The sequence below is a fragment of the Camelus ferus genome, chromosome 22 (assembly GCF_009834535.1).
Source record: "Camelus ferus isolate YT-003-E chromosome 22, BCGSAC_Cfer_1.0, whole genome shotgun sequence".
Lineage (NCBI taxonomy): Eukaryota > Metazoa > Chordata > Mammalia > Artiodactyla > Camelidae > Camelus > Camelus ferus.
Window position 1 is genome coordinate 19,854,611 of NC_045717.1, and position 25,171 is coordinate 19,879,781.

Below are 25,171 nucleotides of genomic sequence, written 5' to 3' on the forward strand. Positions count from 1 at the left end.
AGGTTAGGGGTATGGGATTAAGAGATATAGACTACTACATATAAAGTAGATAAGCAACAATGATATATCATATAGCAGAGGGAATTATAACCATTATCTTGTAATAATTAATGGAGTATAATCTGTAAATCTGTGAATCACTATGCTGTACACCTGAAACGAATATAATACTGTAAATCAACTATATCTAAACAAAACAAAAGAAAACAAAACCAACTAGGTCCCTCAGCAAGAAAGGCCTGATTTGAATGGTGGTCTGTCTTTGTTCCTTGCTAGGATGTATGTCTGACATTTTATCTAAACATATATGCCTCAGTTGACAGTGTTAAAATAACCAAAGAGAACAGTTTCATTGATCTAAGCAAGTTTATTTCAAACCTCATGAAATAGGCAGTTTCCACTCTTAAGAGTCCAGAGAAGTGCAGACCAAGGAGCAAGGCTGTGAGCTTTTGTAGAGGAAGGCATTCGGGGAATAAGGGAGGAGGATGTGGCTTCAGTTCACCAGCTGGGGCTGCACACCTGACCTTACACGGAACAAAGAAGTCATTACCGATTCTTGGCAGTTAGAGATCGGCTGGCTGGATACAATGTATTTCTGGTCAGGCAGAGCATTTATAGGAAAAGGAAAGTTATCTAAGTTTTGGTTTATTGATATGGTACCCCAGGCGGGAGCAGCTCCAAATGAGGCCTAGAAATTTATTTCCACAAAATAGATAATGAAAGTATTACAGAGTCTACTAAGGAGTGAATGCACTTGTATATTATAACTAAGCTACCGTATGGAAACACTTTAAGAATGTCAACTACACAGAAGGAAATGTTTAAATGTTTAGATAATAAGTGATGAAGGAAAGACAGCACTTGGTTTACTGCTGAGTGAGCACTGGCCCACTCAGCAGTAAACCAAGACATTCTGTCGAAGGGGAGAATGTCACAGACCTCCACCATCAGGCAATGCTGTTTGGTGACTGTGATGGATCATAACAAGATCAAGGCTATGTAGGTAACTGAATCACTATGCTGTACACCGGAAATTAACACACTGTAAACTGACTATATTGCAATTAACAAAGAAAAAAAAACAAGATTAAGGAAACAAAGAAAAAAAACAAGATCATGCCTCTAAAAATGGTAAAATAGATCACAGTCCAAACAACAAAGATAACCAAATTCCAAATGATTATGATCACGAATCACAGAATTACATTTACCCCCTCACAGCAACCAACAGAGAGCAACGTCTTGCTTCATCAAATATCAAATCACCTCCCATCAGCCCAAATTCTCTAAGGAGTCCTTTTGCACACCCTCTTACTTATATGCCCACAGTCATTCATCACTTGTGGGCATGATTATTAACCAGTAAATACACCACTTCTATATGACTACAGGTGCGTCCTGGTGTTCTTTGGCAAGAGAGTACTGACAGAAACATGTGTGTGGCATTATGAGTGAATGAGAAGTTAGGTTAATCACAAAAATTGAAACTATAAAAGAATAAAAATTAAATTTGCCTGAGAATGAATTCCCCAAACTCACATTACATGCTAATATTGACTCAGAATGTATAACGATTAAGTGAAGAAAATCAGAGTGGACGTTAAAATCCATAATTGTAAAGGGATATTTTAATAAATGTTCCCAGTAAGTGAAAAATAAAGATACTAGTTTTTAGAACACCAGTCGTTTGAAAATGCAGCTAACAGAATATTTCTAAGAAACATCCACATAAGGTTTTGATGAAAAACTGCACATTGCTGTTGTTAATTTTTACAGTATGAGAAGTAAGTTTAATTATTCTTACAATTTTGAATTTTGTCCCAGGCTTTTATTTTTGCAGTTTATCTGCTTTTGTGTTTGAAGCATAAATACAGTTCTCTCTTCAAATGCAGATGTACTTATAAAATGTCTATCCTCAATGTTCTCAAATCCAACACTTACCTGTTTTCTGGTTGAAGTTCCCAAGGTGTGGATGATACCTGATCCGGTAACTTGAAACTATGGAAAATACCCCAAATGCACTTGGTTTATGGAAAAACAAAACCGAGACAATTTTAACAAAGAAGTGAAACCAGGGAGCAAATGTTATTTCATTTCCACATATTTCTGAATTTTCACAATAAGATTTGAGGTAAATAGGCCTTCAGTGTGACATTTCATGTTTTCTTGACTAGAAGTTAGATCATGTTTCATGTTTGCTGTCGCCGTAGGTGTCAGGGCCTTTACTGTCCTCCAGGGTCCTTGTGTTTTTCTCCCCTGCTGCATTTGGGTATCCTTGGAAACTCATTTGTAAGTGGAGTCTGTTTTAACCCACTGTTTTTCTACTGGAGCCTTGTTGATATGGTGGGAAGGTATGTAGATGGGATAATGTTCTTTTATGTCAGGATTAAACCTGTAATGTTTTGGTGGGATAGACTCCCCGGACTATGAACTTCAGAACAGATTCTTAGCGTTTATTCTTACAGCGCTTTGGTCAGGGAAGAAACCCCAAGGGTCAGGGAGCTGTCTGCTCCTTCCCCAGTCAGATAAGGCTCTGGCAAATCAGTTTCCTTTGAGGGAATGGCCTAAGTTACAGAGAACAGAATGCTTTGTTGTATATCAAAATGCTTCCCCCCAATTCCTGCATGAGGCGGTTTGCCAGTCTTCTCGGGAGAACCTGGTTGGACTCCTGCGAGAAAAATTCACAAATTTTGCAGGGGGCAGGTGGTCCTTAACTGCCTCCAGTTAGAGCTCAAGCTAGTTCATACCGTTTCCAGCAATTCATCTTTTATGTGTCCCAAGAGGATGCTGCTCCAGTGTCTTCTCAGTAAACAGCAATTCTCTATGTCCACCAATCTCTTATTTTTGGAGCACGGGCTTGCCATATAACCTCAAATAGCTCATGGATATATGAAGAGGTGTTGATTTTCAGTTTCTTCAGCATCTTTTTCTTGTTTTGAAGACGGGAATGTTGACTCCAGGGTCTTATTAGAACAGAAACCATCCATTCACTTGTGTTGCTCTGTATTTTTCCCCTGTGAGACGATAGCATTTTCACATATTGATTGTCCTCCTGGTGACCATGCGGGCGGTCTCAAAGTTTTCTTTTGTGACCACTGCATCCAAAAACATGATCACACTGAGATAGATGTCTGCATTTGGATGTCTTATCCTCATCGTCTCAAAATTCTCTGCATCAATAAAGACATTTTCCATGGGTTTATCAATGGATAAAATGGGGGCAGGATTAATATCCTACCGAAAATGTCACCACAAGCATCAAGGTAATAGAAACATGTTTGTTACTCAAAGGTACTCACTAAGGAGCGTAGGGCAAGGGTTAGTGGGTTGAAGTGGCTTGTGCAAAGGTTAATAGCTTGGCCCTTTGAGGTGTGTAGGGGTAGAGGCTGCAGGTCTTCAAGGTTTGACCCTCCTACCCACTGACAAAAATAACTAAAATAACCCAACCTAACTTTACCCATTGTGGGCCAGGCAGGGTGAGCAGGCATCTGAAGCCGATTAAGGGTCAAATATCAAAAATGAGGTCAATGTCTTAATTAAAGTTCACTCTTAGGTTTGTTGACTGAATGATGCCACATCTCATTTGAATGACTTTGAATCTGAATATTAGTTAAAAAGCCACATGTAAAGCACAAGTACGTATTATAATTAGGATGATGAAGCTTCAAAAACACGTTTGAATCCAGTCCATCCCGGGGGGTTGGAGAGATCCAGGAACGTGTAAGTATGATTCTGGAACTATGTTCAAATATTTTCATGATGCTATTGTCTAATTTGTTGTCTCACTTCCTGTGCTGTCGGCGGCACCTTGCCAGCGTAGCCTGCCCACATGGTGCACGCAGACCTTTTAGGAGAACAGAATTCTCTCTGGCTAATAAATAGTCCAAAGCTAAGTGGTCATCAGCTACCATGGCTGCCAGAGGGCTGTCCTTCATGGAAAACACCTCAAATATTAGCTCTCTGCTACATGTATTTTGGACATTTCATGATTGGCATTAATAATGTTTGACATCATGTGTGCGCAGGTCCGTACCAGTGACTCCTGTGACAGCAAGCACGTTGAGTGCAAATGGAGAGAAAACAGCACACTTGTGTTGGACAGGCTGGAGTTTTGAAGGAGGGCGCCCAAAATGAAATGCTGACACGCAGGGCACACAGATACAGGTAATGTGGGGAGCGGGATCCGAGTGTACTACTACAGTACACCAGAGACCAGCAGCAGTGACCATTCTGACAGAAGTGTCTAGTATAGAATGGCCTCTACCTGACTTACAAGGTGCCAGTAAGACTTAATGATCTGGACGAAGTCACTGGCCCGAGAGACTGGGGATTGAATCTAACTAAAGCCTCAAAGAGCAGAAAGACCTATTTAGAAGAGAGCAAGGTTTGTCTAGGTAAGCCATCAGGCCATCCTCCGAGGGGGTAGCTGGGGGTCAGAAGAGAGGTACAAAGCCGCACTGGATACCTTTTTTAAGAGCCCAGTGCTTTGTACTTTGAAAAATGAGTTGATACTGTCAATATTTTCTAGAGTGTTTTGGTGAGTCCTTGCATTTTGACTTCAGCAGGGTTATTTATAACAGAATGAGTAATTTGTCTGTATGAGTAACTTAAATGGTCCCCTCATAGCATGTAGTCCAGCAGAGGGGGTGCCAGCTGTAGGGACCACTTCCTCAGCCTGGACAGTAGGCACATAGTATATTAGCAGTGGTGACTTTTCATACATCAGGTGCATTGGTCAGTCATAAATTAGCTATGGAAGAGGGAAGTTCCCTGAATTTTGCCTAAACTTTACGCTAGAAACCTCTAAATGGTTATATATTACGTGAGCTCACAGGGCCAAGATTTATACCGTCAGATCTCAGGTATAGATACATCTCAGAAATTCCGGTCGACTGACCACCCTGAACAATGAAATGAGCCTCTGCAGATTGAGGTAATATGTCTACAGTAAGGAGTGACCTTGATTTGTACTTGAGTATTTGAGGCAAGATATTCCCAGAGTTCTTTTTGCTAAAAAGGGCGACCTTGGGTAAGTTGTTGCTATTGGATGAATGAGACAACTAGGTCATTGTCAATGGCCAAAGATCTGTAACAGTGTGCAGATGAGTCTGATTCCTGGCCAGGGAATTCTCTAGTGCTAGCACAATGGCCTGGAATTTGACTAATCCATATTAGTCAAATTGGGTCCAGTTTTTGATCAGAGCTGCCTGTTTGATCTAAAGACAGAACACAGTTGGGGGAGGGTATAGCTCAGTGGCAGAGTGCATGCTTGGGTTCAATCCCCTGTACTTCCATTAAATAACAACAACAACAACAATAGTAAGAAATAAATAAACCTAATTTACCCACCTCAAATAATTAAAGTGGTAAGAAAAAAAGCCCCAGAACAAACAAAAATAAAGACAGAACACAGCATCTCTGACATGGACTCCATCAGATTCAGTTGCAGCACAATGTCCGTAAAAATGTGAACTCCCTGGTAACTCATGTGCTGACTCTGAGTGATTCCCAAAGTGGCCAATATGTCTAGAAAGATGACCTCTTCCAGAACGGGATGCATCAGTCAGCAAACAGGGGAGCACACATCCTCCTCAGGTGGGCCATGCTGGAGGAGCCATTCTTGGCTCTGTTCTGTAAGTACCGATTTATGCTCAGTGAAGAGGCTTCTGGTTAGGAAGCCTGAGGGGTCCTGCATTCATGACCCAAGGACAAATGAAAAGCTGACTTTGGAGGATCAACTCCATTTACAAAAGGCTGTCAGTTGCTAATTGTGGCTTCTCTAATTGTGTGCAGCAGGGGCTTAAATCCACCGTTGGTGGTTGAAAAACTCTAGGATAATTAACAGGAGGCTGCCAAAGCCTATTTATAGCAAAGGCATGTGGGGAGGGAGACATGAATGAACCGGCTGTCAGTGAGAAAAGTACTAGAGCTATTTGTTTCCCGATCAAAAGTGTGTGAATAAGCTCATCTCAGTATTCATTTCTGAGAGTAATTACTGGAAACCCACAGTCCAGTGATACACTTTCAGAAAGAGGCTCGATAAACACAACATATTTACAACGTTCATAATGACTCTTTCCTGCTGGAAGTTTTCTGGAACACTACACATAGATTAATTTCCATCAAGCTTTCTCATGTTACTTACATTTACATTTTTTTCCAGTGGGAGTTTTCACATGTAAAGATGTGGGCCCACTGAAGTCTTCCCCGGGCTGCTTAACCCAGGAGGTTTTATTCAGTGAGTCCTTTCATCCGTCTGGAACTGGGATGACTGAAGGTTTTCTGACATTCTTTACATTCACATGGTGTCTCTGCCGTGGGCGGACTCACGTGTCTTCAAATGGTTGTGTGACAAGTGAAAGCTTTCCCACATTCCTTCCACTGTGGTTTTTTTTCATGTCTTCAGAAAAAACTCTGATAACACCTGAAGGCTTTTCCACATCCCTTACAGTCACAGGCTTTCTCTTCAGCACGAGTTCTTTGCCGTGTTTCTAAGGAAGTGCAGCCTGGGCGGGATTTACTGCGTTGCTGCCATCTGTAAGGTTTCTCTTCTATGTGAGTCCTTTCACGTGTTTGCAAACTTAGAGCACATCCAAGGACTTTCCTACACTGTTTACACGGACAGGCTTTCTCTCCAGTGTGGCTTCCTTCATGTTTTCAAAGTGAAGTTGATTTACTATTAAAGGCTTTTCCATATACTTTATTCACAGAATTCCTTCTCAGTGTGAACTCTTCTGTGTTTTTGGAAGGAAGTGTAATACCTGAAGGCCCGACCACACCAATCACACTCACAGGGCTTCTCGCCGGTGTGCAGTCTCACGTGAACTTTTAAAGTCTGGTGATGGGGCAGGGCCTTCCCACACTCCTTGCATTCATAGGGTTTCTCTCCGGTGTGAGTTCTTCCATGGGACTGTAAGGAACTGCAATAACTGAAGGCTTTGCCGCAGTGTGTACACTCATAGGGCTTCTCGCCGGTGTGCAGTCTCATGTGAATTTTTAAGGTTTGGTGATGGGAGAGGGCCTTCCCACATTCCTTGCATTCATAGGGTTCCTCTCCAGTGTGAGTTCTCCTGTGTGACTGTAAGGAATTGTAATAACTGAAGGCTTTACCACACTGTGTACATTTGTAGGGTTTCTCTCCGGTGTGAATCCTCTGATGTATCTGAAAGGAGCTAGGAGAGATGAAGGCTCTCACACATTCCTTACATTTATAAGGTCCATCTCCAGTGTGGGTGATCGTGTGCGCTCGGAGGTTTGAGATCCCTCTAAAGGCTTTCCCACACTCCTTACATTCATAAGGCTTTTCCCCAGTGTGAATTCTTCCATGTTTTCGAAAAGAACTGGGACAACTGAAGGCTTTGCTGCACTGCTTGCATTTATAGGGTTTCTCCCCTGTGTGAGTCCTTCCATGTCTTTGAAAAGTGTGATAATCCCTAAGGGATCTCCCACACTGTTTACACTGATAGGGTTTCTCTCCGCTGTGAGTGGCTGCGTGTGTTCGCAGTGAAGAGGAGCAGTGAAAGGCTTTCCCGCACTCCTGACACGTACCCGGGGCTCATCCCACGTGCGTTCTCACGTGCCTTCGAAAGGCTGTGCTCCATCTGAAGGCGTCCCCGCATTCCTCACACTCATAGGGCTTCTCTCCTGTGTGGATCCTCTCGTGTGCCCGAAAGGATGCGCGACAATAGAATGCTTTCCCCCACATGCCTTACATTTATATTTTTTCTCTCTATTGTGATTTTTCTCATGTGCCTCGCAAAACTGGTGACACCTAAAGGCTTTGCCACAGTCCTTACATTTGTACAGCTTCTCTCCACAGTCCTCATACTCACATGGTTTACGCTCAGGGTGACATCTCACATGTCTGTTAAGGGATGAATGACAGGGAAAGACTTTGCCATGTGCGCTGCATTCACGTGGTTTCACTCTGGTAGTTTTCTTCTCCAGACTGACGTTTGGAATAAGGCTGAAGTTTCCTCCACACTGACTGCCCTCTACTTTCACAGTCTCTCTCTGCCACATGACTTCCGTCAAAAAAAATTAAAAAAGGAGTACATTATTAATGAGCTCTTCCTTAACAAGCTTATATTTCATAAATGTATTTCAAGTACATTTTTATCCTTATAGCAACAGTGTAGGTTTCCTGCCTTGTCTGAGTGGTTTCAAGTTGAAAATAAGAATGAGCTGCAAGATATATCAAAACGGTGATATTCACACACAGTTTATTAACAGTGGTAAAGTATTTTACAAATACTGAACATCTACATCACATAAGAAGCTAATTTTGGTGAAGATTTTCTAAGAATAACTAAACTTAGAGCATGCATGATTTCTTTTATTTCCTTCTGTTAAAATTGCATAACATAAAGGGCTACTCACATGAGCCACTACTTTATATTGTGGGTGTGACTCACCTTAGCTTTCTCCCCTGGTTTTTGTACTGATCTTCAATATCATGATCTTCCGATTTCCTCCCTAAATTATCGACCGAGAAAAATCAGTGCGAAACATTAGAAGTTATAGAAAAATTATTAGGTTCGAAGTCCATTGTTGGCTGTGACCTTGCCTAGTTTATTTACCAGCGTCCTGCATTTCCACATTTGACATCTTGGAACAGTGTTAATGAGCAAGAAACACTCGTTCTCTAATTGACAAAGTGAAGGAAGGGGCCATCCCTACCTACTAAGGCCAGGTTCCTCAAGGTTTCCTGCATCACATCTCTGTAGAGTTTCTTCTGTGAAGGATCCAGTAAAGCCCACTCCTCCAGGGTGAAGTTCACAGCCACATCCTCAATGGCCACTGAGTCCTAAAACATCCCAAATATGTGTAGAGTAGGATGTGTGAGACTGACAGGATTGGACATCTTGACTCCATTGAGAGGAAGGTTATGTATGATTCTGTCTTCTCCAAACCTTTATTCTACGATTTGATGGTCAGAAACTCTCTGTCCACACTTACTTCCTCATAAGCTTAACAGTATCATGAACACAGAGAAATTATTTACACACTTTTATTGTGATCTCACTACATTTTATTTATCTCTAATTGCAAGGTCCAAAACATGTTGGAAAATGACAGAAATGCTACAAATATGAAATAAATATTATCATTTTAAGATCATGGATTCCTTGTGAGGAAAGCTCTTCCTTCTCCCTTCTTATCGCCCAGCATTACAGCACTCGGTGAGGCAGAGGGTCAAATCTGCGTGAGGTTTTACTAAATAAAAACAGAGTGAAGAACTAAAAGTTTGTACTGCTGTCCCTGTCACCAAACATGAGAGTCCAGGACACCTGTAGAAATCCAGCTTGTAATAAGGTCCAGCCGGCTACTTCGTCCCCAGAGTAGGCCAGGCCTTTAGAAGCAGGTGATGCGGCGCGTAGAACGAGAATGTCCTTGTCAGGAAGTTTTGCTTTTAACTTGTGTAATGTTTATCACACACGCAGTTTTCCCTTTCTCTCTCTGTCTGATTTGATGGGCTAGGAAGTTACCTGGAACTTCGAGTTCAGACACTAGGAAGAAGGCATCACAGCTTAGACCACGAAGCCCTATACTCGTGTGCCTTGGGGAGAGGAACACACAGGCACACAAAGTGTGATAAGATGCCAGAATAGCTCTTTACGGGGAAGCAGAACACTGTGCCCCAGGCCTTGCTGACCTTGCCAAACAGGTTAAGAGCTGCAGATGGCAAGTGTGCTCACTGAAAATCACAGTGGATTAGTGGCTAATTTGCCCATAAAATATATGAAGGATTCAGCAGTGCTTTCCTCCACATGACCCTAAACCCTCCATTTTCAAACTGCAGGAGGAAGTGTTTCCCCACCGGCCATTCCAGAGGGTGTTCTCCCAGTTTCTCTAATCCCAAAACTTCCATGTGGTCTACGGAAGCATGATGGCTTGACCACCGAATGCACAAATCCCTCAGCTGGTGACACCACACACTGCGAGTAGTGTATGGAAGGGTTTACTTCCATAATTGAGGTCTCTGGGGGGAAAGTTTGGCATATTTCTCCAGCGGTCATGAAATGGCTTGAGAGAGAAAGGAGAGGTACCTGGACTTTAAAAAAAAAAAAAAAAGGTTAGAGGGTAGGTTTGGGTGAAGGTTCACACGCTAGAACAGGATCTTCTGAGGCCTGAATGTCTTGTGATTGCCAAAGGAAGGAGCACCAAGGCACTTTTATCACTCTTTTGACTTGAGGGTCAAAGGGGAATGAGGGGGAATGAGACTTTAAAGCTGTCAGCAGTCAAGCATCAAAAACTGGAGTCAGAGAACTCTAGTTTCTGGTCTGGTAGTTAAGGAACTTGGATCATTCCTAACCTCATCATTCCTAACCTCACAGAAAAAAGTGAAAACGTGAGAAATCAACAACTCTTCTTAGACCATCAAAGCACTGAAGTTACAGGAAAAGCACTGTTTCCAAAACTGAGAAAGAGATGGCATTTAAAAATATATCCTAAATAATCTGTTTTTTTCCTCCTATTTTTAAAACACCCTTACACTGTGATATGGTTCCTGTACAGTAAACTACACGTATTTTAGATGTGCAATGTGATGAATTTTGATAGGTGTCGACACCCATGAAACCACTACCACAATCAAGAGCGAACATTGCCATCGCTCCCCAAGGGGTGCACATTGCAAACTCCCAATTTATCCCTTCCCACCCCCTTTACCCACGGTAACCATAAATTTGTTCTTATGTCTTTGAGTCTGTTTCTGATTTGTAGATGAGTTCATTTGTGTCCTTTTTTTTTTTTTAAGATTCCACATATAAGCGATGTCATATGTCATTTTTCTTTCTCTTTCTGGCTTACTTCACTCAGAATGATTATCCAGGTCCATCCATAATGCTACAAATGGCATTTAAAAATTTTTTATGGCTGAGTAGTATTCCATTATATATATGGTGTGTGTGTGTGTGTGTGTGTATCTATATATACTGATAACTGACTGAAACAGGACACCTTTCATTTAACTGAACAGAGCGATCTGAGAGGCTGTCACCCCGGCTTGAGTCCTCCCACCAAATAAAACATAACTCTCAACTTCTAGGCTGCACATTTATTTCAGTCGACATCCCCCATAACTCAGAGGGCCAGGATCTTAGCTGCAGCAGAGGCAGGGGCTGCAGCAGAGGCAGGGGCTGCAGCAGCAGAGGGACTTACAGCTCCTGGGGAGCTTTCAGTATTAGGAGAGTGGGCTCAGCCTGCCACCTAAGGGCTGCCTTTACCCTCTCTTTTTCTCTCTGAAATAACTGTTCTTTATGGAGGGAGAGACCATCTGCTCTTTATGGAGTGGCTCATCTCATCCACAGGGTATAATCATTCTCATACCCCTGAAGATCCTCCCCCCGCAAGGTCTGGGTGAATCCAGCCTCAGTCACACCTTCATTCTAAACACACAGACAGATTCCATCCAGACATGGACCCAGGACCACTGGGAGGAGGGCCCCCTTCTCACACGCCTGCTCCTAAAGGACAAGGAATGACCTAAACTGCCAGCTCTGGGTCCTCCATATACAGAACCCAGGCTCGGAGGGGTCAACAACGCAACTCAGGGCAGCACAGCACACAGGAAACGCAGCCCAGCAGCAGCAGCAGCTGCTCACAGAGCAAGAGCCTCCGGGCTTTATCAGCCTGGCCAGGTAAGAAGAACTAGGGGGAAAGGGAGGGGCGAGGCTTAACTTTCAGCAGTGAGACATCAAACATGTGGATCCTGTCTACTCATTACAAGAACAAACCCACGTAAGAAAAATATGCTTTTGCAAGGCTTGTTTTTATATAAAGAAACATAGGATGATCAAGAAGTAATCAAAACTAGTTATCTGACCATAAGTGCTGGAGAGGGTGTGGAGAAAAGGGAACCCTCCTACACTGCTGGTGGGAATGTAAATTGATGCAGTCACTATGGAGAGCAATATGGAGGTTCCTTTAAAAACTAAAAATAGTTACCATGTGATCCAGCAATCCCACTCCTGGGCATATATCCCGAAAAGACAAAGGCTCTAATTTGGATAGATACATGTACCCAATGTTCACAGCAGCACTATTTACAACAGCCAACACACGGAAGCAACCTAAGTGTCCATCAACAGATGACTGGTTAAAGATGTAGTATATATGTATATAATGGAATACTACTCAGCCATAAAAAAGAATGAAATAATGCCATTTGCAGCAACATGGATGGACCTAGAGATTATCATACTAAGTAAAGCCAGCAGAGAAAGAAAAATGACATATGATACCGCTTATATGTGGAATCTTAAAAAAAGGACACAAATGAACTTATCTACAAAACAGAAACAGACTCACAGACAGAGAACAAACTTATGGTTACCAGAAGGTAAAGGAGGTAGGAAGAGATAAATCAGGAATTCAAAAACTGCACCTCGTGGGGAGTGATGGAAATGTTAGCCATCTTGATTGTGGTGGTGGTTTCATTGGTGTATACATCTATCAAAATCCATCACATTGCACCTCTGAAATAAAGGTATTAGAAAAAAAACTTATGGTTACCAGAGGGGAAACAGGGGGTGGATGGATAAATTGGGAGTTCAGGATTTGCAGATACTAACTACTATATATAAAATAGATAAGCAAAAAGGTCCTACTGTATAGCACAGGGAACTATATTCAATATCTTATAATAGCTTATAATAAAGATGAATATGAAAAGGAATATATATTTTAAAAAACTGGTTATTTGAGGGTGGACAGAGTAAGAGCTCAGGTGTGAAGGAAGGTATGTGGGTAGGGAATCTTAAGTTTCTCATCTTAAGAATATTTTAACCTTTCACATGCATTATTTATTTAAAACCAGGAGAGAAATTTATGTACATCATATTTTCCTATGCTTAATAATTATTTTAAATTAATCTTTGCTTTTAAAAATTAATTTTAACTTTCCTACATAGGAAATCACTCCAAGATTTAATCCTTTAAATGCTAACAGATATAAAACTGCACACTGTAAAAAATTTACAAAACTTTCTGACAAGAACATTATAGTTTGTCCCTCCATGACACGTCACAGGAAATGAGCAGCGTAATATAAAAATATTAGGGTTTGCAATTAAACCCTGAAATAGACTAGGAATTTAAAAGACGCATAGAAGCTTTGAAGTGTTTTCTTCATATCAACAAAAATATAAATTCAATGGCTTTTTCCTCACATAATTTAAAATAAGAATCATTTGCTTTAGGAACAGTACAGCCTTTTAAATGCCAAAGTTCTCTATGGGCAGGAGGGCATTATGCTAAGTGAAATAAATCAGACAGAGAAAGACAAATATTGTATGATACCACTTCTATGTGGAATCTAAGAAATACAACAAATTAGTGAATATAACAAAAAAAATAAAAAGTGGACTCACAGATACAGAGAAGCAACTAGTAGTTACCAGTGGGGAAGGGGGAGGGAGGGGCAATGTAGGGGTCGGGAGTGTGAGGGACAAACTACTGGGTGTAAGATGGGCTATAAGGATGTATTGTACAACACGGAGAATAGAGCCAATGTTTTGTAATAACTGTAAATGGAATGTAACTTTTAAAAATTATATAAAAATACGTAAGTAAAAGTTTAAAAAATTTAATGGAAAAAGCACCTGAGCACTTAAACACATCCATCTCATACTGAGGTTCTTTTGCCTACATGGAACAAAATTCTAGTTGGTTCCACAATTTTCTTGCTTTACTCACACTTATCTCTCAATCAACTTACATATTAGAAACCCCAAAGTGAATAGAAACTAGAATCAAAGGATTGCAATCTTCAGTTGAGAAAGGAATCCAAAGAAAGAAACACAAATACTGGAATCAAAACAGATCAGCAGCCTACTTGCTACAGTTCAGAAGAAAACCCCGCTTCCAGAAAGATAACCAAATTCCCAGACTTGGGTTCTAAGCACTCCTGGTGGGACACCACCCCTAGAGTGGGCTAGTGGCTGGAGAAGGAGGGTGGGCACACGTGAGGAGCCACAGGGATGAACTCTGGGAGCTCCACCCGCCCTCCCCTGTCCTGTAAGCATGGAAGCTCTGCCTCCACTAGACTTTAGTCTCACAAGTGAGGAAACTGTCAGCCTGATTCAGTTTCAGGTTCTGACCCAAATTCATAAACCCTTTGTCCACGAGCCAGAACAAGTAATCGTGACAGACTCTTTCAGTGTGCACAGATTGTACCGAGTGCACCTACACTGTGGATGCAAAACTCAAACATAACGTCCAGAGCTGTCTAGGCCTAAGGAACCACAACTACTACCTTAGAAAGGGAATCACCTCCCCATTCACCCCTCTCTCCCTCCCAGCCCCATCCCCGCAAGTGCATGTGTGTCCCCAGTTTCCAGGGCTCCATAGCTTCTCTCAGCTTCAAGGCTCCTTCCGTGGTGGGTGTGAGCAGGGAGGACACCGAAGGGGAAGGCTCCCCTGGAAGAACACCTGGGTCTGTGAGTACTTCTCTTTACAGTTTCAAGGGGGCCTTTGCATGAATCACTGACTCCAGGCCTCTGCTCTGCACTGGAGTTGCACTGGAACAGGGTTGATGTTTTAACTTACACAAACCTGGTGTTTGAGCAATCCAGTAAAATAACTGAAATCCACTGTCTATAAAGGAGGTATGAAAACTGTAAGTCATTGTGACTAGTTCAAAACCTTCAAATATCTACTATTTTCAGAAAAAAAGATGTAAGAAACTGGTTTGCAAATAATTAATCACACTTGACCATTTGGTTTGCAAGTTGAAGCAGACACTGCATGATCTGTGAATTTCACTTGAAATCACCCCAAAGCAAGGAATATTCCTCAGAGACTTATGACACACACTTAGGGAAAGAAAAAAAGCAAAGCAAGAATTTTCTTTTAATGGAATATAATCCTGGAATTTTTCCCCCCTGAAATTCGCCACTTTTGGCTCTTTGGAAATATTTTATAGTCTTTGAAGCTGTATTGATTTTACATTTTACTGTTTTCGAAAAAATAGGCATTTAAACACGTGAATAAAGCTTTTAAAGGTGACAATCCCAGGGAGGGCAAACGCTGACAGGACACATCACCCAGGAAAGTTTAAAGAGGAACCTCCACCTATAGGAAGTCTGTGCCCAGGTGTTTCTGGGAGGAGAGACACAAGGATTTCCTGCAACACAGTTCCAGGCGGTTATTCCCTGCATTCTCTCATGGAAAATATCCATGGATAAAAATGAAATTTTAGAGCCATCCAGAGCTCTGAGAGAAAATGATAAACAGTTAAAATACTGGGTCCGTCTGAAATGCACCGCGGAGGATAAATAGTTGATAACGATGCCGTGAATCAGGAAGGGAAAGTTGGCTCTGGGAACGTGGGGTGGGATCTGCGCATTTAGGGATTTATTGCCAGCCCTAGAAAGAGCTAGGCTGAGAGGACAGAGTCGTGGATTTGAGTCTGCTACTCAAATAACAGGAAAACTCAAAAAACAGATGCCCCATGGAAGATAGTAGGGACTGGGGACCCCAAAGGCCACAGCTGCTCCCACGCACGAACCTCGAAGTCCGAGTCACGACTGTTTCCCGATGACGCTCCCAGTGGTCACCGCACAACCTGGGGCGGACGCGGGGCTGGGGGCGCAGAGCTGACCAGAAGCGCCGGGGCCGAAGTCACCAGGCGCAGAGACGGGACAGGACGCCAGGGGTCCCGGCTGCCGGCGCCGCCCCAACGCTGCGGGCCGGAGGGGACTGAGGTCCGAGCGGCGCCCCCCGCGCACCCGGGCCCGCAGCCGATTCGGGTAGATTCCAACCAACCGCCTCCTCCCCTCCTCTCCGTCTTCGCACCCCGGAAATACACACTCACCATTTCTGGGTTTCCTGGGTCTCCCTGAATTACCTCTGTCCCTACGACTCCCACGACCAGCGCGGGTCACAGCGCCACAAGGCTGAAGCAGCGCCTCCAGCGCAGTTTAACGGTAGAAAACCGGCTCGTTAGCCCGGCCTAACGGAGTAAGAACGTCCACGCCGGGGCGGTGCGTCGCCCCACCCACTTGCCCAAGCGGCGTCCCTGATTGTACAGTTAGCAGGGCCGCCTTAGTGCTTAAGTGACAGCTAGGCGGGAGGACGCGTAGCTCCTGGAAACCAACTTCCGTCAGGAGGGGGAGCCTGACACAGCCTGACACGTTTGCGATGAAACAGAACTTTATCCAGGCCTGGGGCTACCCACCTTGTATTTGCTCAGCTCTTTGTGAGCCCATGAACACAGGGAATTTCTGATTGCGTTTCCAAGTGGAGCAAGAAAGAACATGAGGGTCGCCCAGGGAGGTGTATGATCAGGCCACCCAAGACGGCTGTTCTCTTGCTCTCTGTGCATCCAGGGCCCTACCAGTCCCTGCTTCATCTATACCCTACTCACATGACTGACCCGCTCTCTTAATCACAGAGCCCAATCAGTAAACTTGCCCTGGCTAGTGTTTGTTCTAATCTCTAGATCAGAATGTCTCCACTGCCAGTTTATCCAAGGGGCGGTGAGGGGTGTGCTCCTCTGCTGGTTTCCCTGGTAACTGAGTAGCCAACCTGAGGTCAATTTCCTTTATAATTGGTAACCTCCCCCCAGCATTGACTGCTGCCTTGTCCTGCCAGCCATCTGCTGCCCACAGTAGGGTGTAGCTCCAGGACCTTTTTGCTTCGGACAAGCAAGCTCCTCTCTCCATTAAACCACTGATGTCTGTCACTGATTCCTGTCTTTCTCTGGTCTTGAGGCTGGGCAATTACAAGGCTTGCAAATCTGCAGGGTGCAGCCCAACACCAGGCCACACTGGAATAAGAGGGTCTATGTCCTCTAGGGGTCAAGGGTTTGGTGTAAAGCTGGGAGGCCACGCGTGGAACTGTGACTCCCTTTCTTTTAGAAACACAGAAATTAAAATGTGACCTCACCATCTGTAATGGAGTCTGGCTCTGTTTTAATCTTTGATACTTGACAGCGTTGAGCCTTCCAACCACCCCTGCTCCAACCTTGCTCATTTATACTTAAGAGAAAGGATCCTAAGCCCTTGGCTCTGGTGGGAAGTTTGAACCCTACAGCCCTCAGCTGGGCTCAAGGACTCTTTTCAGTCTAACCACAGGATGTGAGACATGTTCATTAAATTCTCCGGTGTACATTTTATATTGGAAGGAAATTTATTTTCGATCAGTTTTTGCCTTTGTCCCTAGAGAATTGTGAAATGTAAACAGCTATATATCTAAGACAACTGATTCCTGTTTTCACTAATTAAGAAAACTAAATCATTACATAAACTTGGGATGTACCTGGAACCTCTTTCCATCACACTCCTCCCAGATTTGTTGAGGTATAACTGATTAATAAAATCGTCTATATTTAAAGATTACAATGTGATTTGATATACAAATACTATATTGTATACCTGAAATTTGCTAAAACAGTGGATTAAGAGTTCTCACCTCCCCTCCTCATCCCAACACACACACACACACAATGTGAGCTGATGGATGTGTTAACCTGGAAACTCTAATATGCCTAAGAGACTGGATTGCAAAACTCCTGGGTTCAACTCCCAGTACCTCCATTAAAATAAATAAATTTTTAAAAGGGAGTTAAAAAAAAAAAGCAAGCAAGCTTTAAGTAGGCATTAAGATACCCCACGCAGGCTGTAAACTAGGGTTGAAAGAGAGGTACATGGGCTGGGGAGTACAGGGAGGTGGCAGCCCTTGGCATCAGTCTCTCTGACCTGATTGCTGGCAAGCCAGCATGTGCCAGCCCCTCTACCCAGCCCAGCAAGCAGGGGGGCTTTACAGGGTGAAGACGTGCCTGTGCTGACCCTCCCTCACTCACAGATCCCTCCTAGGGGTGCCGGTCCTGTCCCATGTCCATATTTTGTCCCCTTCCTACTTGGTTATGTGGGGACCTTTTTGAAGCTTTGGTTGTATAAGAGATCTGCCAGTTTCCAGTTGCTAATTGTTCCACATGTAGATGTATTTTTAATATGTTTGTGGGGGGAGGTGAGTTTCACATCCTCCTACTCTGCCTTTTGATCCACCTTCCAATCCATGTTTTTATTTTTGCAGTTAATCTGATTTGTACAGTGTTTGAAACACCAAGAAACGTATTTCCCCTTCAAATGTGCATGTACATATAAAGATATCTGTCCTTAATGCTCTGAAGTCCAACACTTACCTGTTTTCTGCTCAAAATTCCCAAGGTTGGCTAATACTTGATGAGGGACCGTGAGACTACGGAAAATACCCAAAATGCTTGCTTATGGAAAAATTAAAACAAAACAATAATTTTAACCAAGTGAAACCAGGAAGCACATGTGTTCTATAAATTCCAATTATTTATGTATTTTCACAGTAAGATCTGAGGTAAATAGGCCCTCAGTGTAACGTTTCATGTTTCCCTGACTAGGAATTAGTTTAATACTTGCTGTAGTGGTGAGTGCCAAGGGCTTCAACATCCTCCAGGGTTCTTGTTATCTCCCTGCTGTGTTTGGATATCCCTTGAAATTCATTTGAAAATAGAGTCTGTGCCCTATATCTGCTTTATTTCACTGGTTTTATACTGGAGCCCTGTTCACACAGTGGTCAGGTGTGTGGTGGGAAAATGTTCTGTTATGTGATTAAACCTGTTAAATGTTTTCATGGGACAAAATCCCTGGACTACGCACGTCAGAAGAGGCTCCTGGCTTTTAGTCCTCACTTTCTGTCACAGAAAAAACTCGAAGGGTCAGGGAGTTGTCCGACTGCTCCTTCCCCAGTCTGATAAGGCTGTGGCAAACTAGTTTTCCTTGAGGGATGGCCTAATTTACAGGAAAAAGAATGCTTTCTATGTATCTGTCAAAATGTTTTTCCCCCATTTCCTGCAATGAGCTGTATGCTACGTGTATTTTAAGTGTTTTGGACATTTCATGATTGGCATTGATGATGTATTTGTGGAAAGAGATCATGTGTGCACAGGTAAGTACCAGGGACTCCCATGACAATCAGCATGTGAGTGCAAATGAGGAAAACAGCAATTTGTGCTGGGTAAGCTGGAGGGCTTTGATGGAGTCCCAAAATCAAATATGACACTCAGGGTACACAGACTACAGGTGATGTCAGGAGGGGGGCCTGGGTACACTACTACAATAAAACAAAGACCTGCAGGAGTGACCACTCTAACAGAAACACCTAGTATGGGAAGGTTCTACTTGTAATCCAGTGCCAGTAGTCCTGGTGAACAGGACAAAGAAATAGGCCACAGAGACTGGTGACTGAATCTAATTAATGCTCCAACTGCAGGAAGACTTATCTACAGGGAAGCAAGGTATTAGCCGTTGGGCCATCTGTGAGGCTTGTAACGTGAGCTCATCACGAGAGGTCCTCTGAATGCCGTTTTCAAGAACCCAGTGTGGGGTGTTCCCAGAATCCAGGTGATAATATCAGTAATTTCTAATGTGTCTTCCTTGCATTTTGGTGGTGGTGAAAGAATAAGATGCAGCCAACAGAGGGACTGAGGGGCCCTATAAAGTCTATTTGCCAATAGCTGTAGGGGCCCCTCCTTGGTCTGAAAAGTAAGTCCATCGACTATATTACCAGTGTGTTTTTTTAATCTCTGGCGCACTGGTCAGACACTCAATTAGCTGTGACAGAGGAGAGAAGTCCCTTGAATTTTGCCTAACATTTAGATTAGACGCCAATAAATGGTTATGGATTACATGCACTCACAGGTCAGATTTAACACCATTACCTCTCAGGCACAAGAATGTGGTCAGAAAACCAAGTAAATTTATTGCCCTCAGCAGGGAAATGAAACCACTCCAATACATAAGGTACGACTACTGAAAAAAAAAAAAAAAAAAAAAAAAAAACAGAAAGAATGAAAAAAAGGAGGGGAAAAAAAGGAAAAGACTGAATTTCACTTGCTGATTTAAACTTTAAAACTCTCACTGTTGTTTTCCATTTTTCCACAACATATGCTGAAAGTTTAAGCATATGGAAACGAAACCTGTGAACAGCAAAACAGGCTATGGATTATGGATCACTGAAACAAGAGAATCCCAGCTGCTCCTGCAACGAAGAGATACTGAAAATTGCCCATTTCTCCTTTTATACTCAATTAGTATATTACTCAAAATGATACGTCCTCTTTCTGCAGGTCACCTCAATTATACACTGAATGATTTCCTCTAAACAAGCATGTCTTTTTTTGGTGTTTCTATTGAGAACTACAGGGGAAACCTACTCATAGAACTAACTCAGGATGGGCTACAACACTGCAGATAAAGGTAACTCTTTCTCCAACCGGGAGGAACCCCATGCTTTAATGGGGGGTATACACTGTGTTAATCTGTACAGCAGTAAAATGAAAATGCCAAACAGTATATAATATTTTGAATATTTATATAAAAATGAAAATCTTCTCAAATGATGTTAAATACAACCCTGACCCTAACCCAGACTAGACGGCGGAAATACGTGTGCCCAAATCAACAGGAAGTCTCCAGTCTCAGATAACAATGTCCAAACTCATGACCACACATTATACAAACAAAAATTCTAACAACCGTAAACATGAAAATAAACCATATCCATGTCTTTATCTTTATGGGGAATCTTTACTGTTAATCAAGGAAGGCAGGATGTTCTATGTCCCACCTTCTACTTCCACACTCAACCAGTTCCTGGAGAGTGTTTCATATACATAACGTGGCAGAAATAGAAGTGATTTATGACATCTTCGTTCACTGAGCCTCCTACCTGCATAGAAAAGCTATATACACACCTCTTTTATAGCGTCTCATTTTCTACTTTCCTTCAAAGCTCTTACTTCTATCTTACAAATCAAAGCTTTACCATTTGTTAACCATCTCTTTTTTTCCCACAAAAATATAGGCCTCAGGACTGCAAGAACTTGTTGGTCTTACGCCACTATAACCAAATCCTACGTGCCTTGATTTACGCTAAGTGGGGTGCGTTGATTCTAAAGTGCATGGCAATGAGGGATGTTGAAACTATCAAGAGTAGCGTCTCTGAGAAAGTCCGAGATAGTCTCTGAGAAGAGAAGACCTTATTGGAACAGTGGCCCTGCCTTTCTAGCCTTGCTAGGTTTGTGTTCTCTCACAATTTACCTAAACTCATGGCCTTAATTGAGTCATAAAGGAGGTATTAAAATTACCATGTAGTATACTAAGAAGTGGACATATGTTTTAACTGAGATACCGTATAGTAAATGGTGTGTAACACACTGCGGGAAATATATCAGTGTTTAGATAACAAGCAGGAAAGGCAAAAGTTGTTCCAGAGGCCCGGGAGCTGGCCTGCATTCACCGCAAGGCCCGGTCTCACCCTGCTGAAGAGACCAAGTACACAGTGACTGTGATAAATCATGATGAGAAGAAGGGCATTTTGTAACCATGTCGCTAAAAATGATAAAAGTGACAATTACAAATTATAGAAATGACCACTATTCCCCTCTTCTTGCTAATTTGAGGGATGGGGCTTCTTATGAATTAAGTTTAGCTCTAAAACATTGTTTTTGCCTTCTAGAAAGGTTTATGATTACCAATGACAAAAAAAGTTTACCTCCTCATAGCACTCAACACACACAAAAAATCTTGGTACCTTGAACAGCAATCAAATCATCTAATGCAAGCCAAACCCTACGGAAGTCTCAGCCACCTAGTATGTTACACCCCACGTTGTGTATACTTGTGGTCATTCTATCATTAGAATTCATTACACCCACCTCTTTGACTTCAGGTATGACCCTGAGGCTCACTGGCAGGATGGCACTGAAAAAAACCAGGATTTAAGTTTTTGGTATTAAGAATGGATAAGAAATCAGTTTCATGATAAAAATAACTATAAGAGAAGAAAAAAAAAATTTTCCTGAGGGAAAAAAACCCTGAACTTGTATGTCTATGGTAAAGTTGACTCATAATGTATGACGATTAGATGAAGAAAATTGCAAAGATCACTTCAAAATCTATAATTACAATGAGATATATTAATACATTCTCTCAGGAATGAAAACCTGTTCACATACTATGGCTTAGGAAATAGTTTATAAAATATTTCTATGAAACAACTACAGAAGCATTTGTTTGACCAAAAAAATGCACATACTTTTAATCACATACAACCGAATCATAACTGAAAACAGACTGAGGCAACACATTCAGCTGCAAGTAACACAAAACACCCACAGTCTTCCTGACACATAGAAGGTGCTTATTCTCACGTGAAGGACCAGGTCAAGGCAGACACTGCACCATGTGGCAGAGAAACAAACACCCTGTCACTCTTTTTGGCCACATCATTATGAACATCACGGTGAATCAGGAAAACATACTCGCTATTAACAGCATGAAGTGTTCCCTATACAAGTGAGACCTTACAGAGATACAATCTAGAGAGGAGGGTAAACAGAATACTCCCAACCACGGAAGCCTGAACTAGTTTCCTGGTGGACACGTAAGGCCTTCCAAAAAAATCCAAACTCTCATGAACCTTTGAGGTGGAACTAGTGAAGACATCTGTGGAAACCTACACCTCTAAGAAAATGGAAATGAAACAGTTGGTCATGGTTTTGAGTACACGCTTCAGTGGAAGGACAAAGAATCTGGAAAAGGGGCTAGAAGATATGCTTCCTCAAAGCTCCTATGCATCCGTCTCTCCCTGAGTATGGTGGCTACAGAATTTCAGTAATGCTTTCTTCGCTCCTTCCTTCCAAATCTCACGCAAGTGAGGCTACTAGTGAATTCTGACATGGGACCATAAAGAGGATAGATTCTGGAAAATCTACTTTGTCACATTACTCACAGGGAAGATACCTCCAACTCTAGATTATCTGTCCTAGCACAGACCACTCTTAATTCAAAGTCTATTCACCAAATTACAATCAGAAGGAAAGACATAAAGCAAAGGTCCAAATATGAAAATAGTAATTCACAAGGATCTATATTCTTTTGTAAATGAGGCATATGTAAATATTTATTCAACTGCTTACTAGCATGGGAGATGGAAAAAGGTTCTTATACTTGTCATCCTAAAAAAGGAGCTTCATCAGTAAGAAAGATAGAATATATATAATAAAGTAGAGATATCAAGGAATGTTCACAAGGCCAGTAGGAGATACTCAACAAATACCACACTGTCAGTTTTCAATGACCACTTAACAGAACAAATAAAATGTTATTAAAAAAAGTAAGCCTAACTGCACATTATAAATACACTTTAATTTACCCATGAACCCCACAGGCTTCAAAATAGAATGAGAATATATCATTAACTCATTTAACAAAAAAGAACTACCTATTATTATCATGTATTATTGTTGAAAGGCAACTTGCAGAGTTACCTCACTTCAATCTTCATTTCTAAAAGTGGGGTAGGTATAAAATAAGCTCCAAGGGTATATGGTATAACACAGGAACATAGCCAATATTTTATTTTAACTACAAATGGAGTATAACCTTTAAGAATTGTCAATCACTATACTGTACACGTGTAACTTATTATATTGTACAGTAACTATACTTCAACAAAAACTAAAATAAAAACAATCAAAATAACTGGTAAAAATCTACAATCCAACGATATACTTAAAGAGGCTTAGCATGCATAATATTTAAATTTCTATAATTCTTTCACATTGAAAGTTTTCTCAAACATTATACATAGATTAATTTCCATCAAGCTTTGTAATGTTACTTACATTTTTATTTCTTTTCCATGAGAGTTTTTCCATGTAAAGAGGTGGGCCAATTGAAGTCTTTCTAAGGCCGTTTTACATTCAAGAGTATTTATCCAGTGACTCATTTCATGCTTTCGGAAGGAACTGAGACGACTAAAGGCTTTCCCGCATTCTTCACATCTATATGGTTTCTCTCCAGTGTGCAGTCTCATGTGGGTTCGGAAGTATTCATGACAAATGAAGGCTTTCCCACATTCATTACATACAAAGGGTTTCTCTCCAGTGTGAGTTCTTTCATGTACCTGAACATGACTAGAACACCTGAAGCCTTTACCACAAATTTTACATACATAGGGTTTCTCTCCTGTGTGAATTCTTCTGTGGACTTGTAAGGAATAGCAGTAACTGAAGGTTTTACCACATTGTTTACATTCATAGGGTTTCTCTCCAGTGTGAGTTCTTCCGTGTGCTCGTAAGGAACAGTAATAACCGAAGGCTTTACCACACTGTTTACATTCATAGGGTTTCTCTCCAGAGTGACTTCTTTCATGTATTCGAAATGAACTGGGAGAAAAGAATGTTTTCTCACATTCCTTACATTTATAAGGTCCATTTCCAGAGTGAGTGATCATGTGTGCTCGGAAGCTTGAAAGAGAAAGAAAAGTTTTCCTGCATTCATTACATTCATAGGGTTTCTCTCCTCTGTGAGTCCTTTCGTGTGTTTGAAAGGAACCGTGATCTCTGTAGACTTTCCCACATTCCTTACATTGGTAGGGTTTCTCTCCAGTGTGAGTTCTTTCATGTCTTCGAAGAGAACTGGGGTAACTGAATGCTTTGGTACATTTTTTACATTTGTACAGTTTCTCTCCACTGTGATTTCTTTCATGCATTTTGAAACCTACATGAGAACGGAAAGTTTTACCACACTCCTTACATTCAAAGGGTTTCTCTCCAGTGTGATTTCTTTCATGTATTTTTAAGCCCTGAAGGGAGATGTAAGTCTTACCACAAGGCTTACATTCATAGAGTTTCTCTCCTGTGCTAGTCCTGCCATGTGTCTGGTATCTGCAGATTCTTCCAGATTGTTCACAGTGATAGGGTTTCTTCTCAGTGTGAGTTCTTTCATGTATTCCAAGTGAACTAGAACAAGTGAAGGCTTTCCCACATTCCTTACATTTATAAGGAGCATCTCCAGTGTGCATTATCATGTGTCTTTGCAGGGTTCCGAGACACATAAAAACTCCCCCACAGTCCTGACACTTCCATGGCTTCTCTCTGTATTTCTGATGCTCACATGGTTTGTGTGCCGTGTGACAGTGGATGTGTCTATTAAGGGATGAATGATGCAGGAAGACTTCTCCACATGCACTGCATTCACATGGTTTTACTCCAGTAGTTTCCTTGTTCAGACTGAGATTTGGAATAAGGCTGAAGTCTTCTCCACACTGATTACCCTCTTTATTTTCACAGAGTGCCTCAACCATATAACTTTTGTAAATAATGAGAAGCACATTATTAGTGATT

At 41.9% G+C, this 25,171-nt stretch overlaps 1 protein-coding gene and 1 pseudogene across 10 annotated transcripts in view; both read right to left on the bottom strand.

Annotated features, from left to right (window-relative positions):
* Nucleotides 1-352: 352 nt before the first annotated feature.
* On the bottom strand, nt 353-17,455 carry LOC106728454 (annotated as a pseudogene).
* The window catches only part of LOC102507686 (zinc finger protein 709-like), a 41,667-nt gene continuing 16,848 nt past the window's right edge, over nt 353-25,171 (bottom strand). For 2 of the 10 annotated variants that reach the window (XM_014556526.2, XM_032465543.1), the window contains exons 4-6: nt 23,669-25,135; nt 21,698-21,743; nt 8,997-10,049 (exon numbers count right to left, since the gene is read on the bottom strand). In XM_014556526.2, coding sequence (XP_014412012.2) covers nt 9,792-10,049; nt 21,698-21,743; nt 23,669-25,135 — 1,771 coding nt within the window. In that variant the 3' untranslated portion in view covers nt 8,997-9,791. Of the gene's footprint in view, nt 8,025-8,414; nt 8,476-8,996; nt 10,055-17,476; nt 19,958-21,697; nt 21,744-23,668; nt 25,136-25,171 lie in introns of those variants that run through there. The other 8 variants (XR_004314309.1, XR_004314307.1, XR_004314308.1 and 5 more) reach the window with 8 other exon arrangements.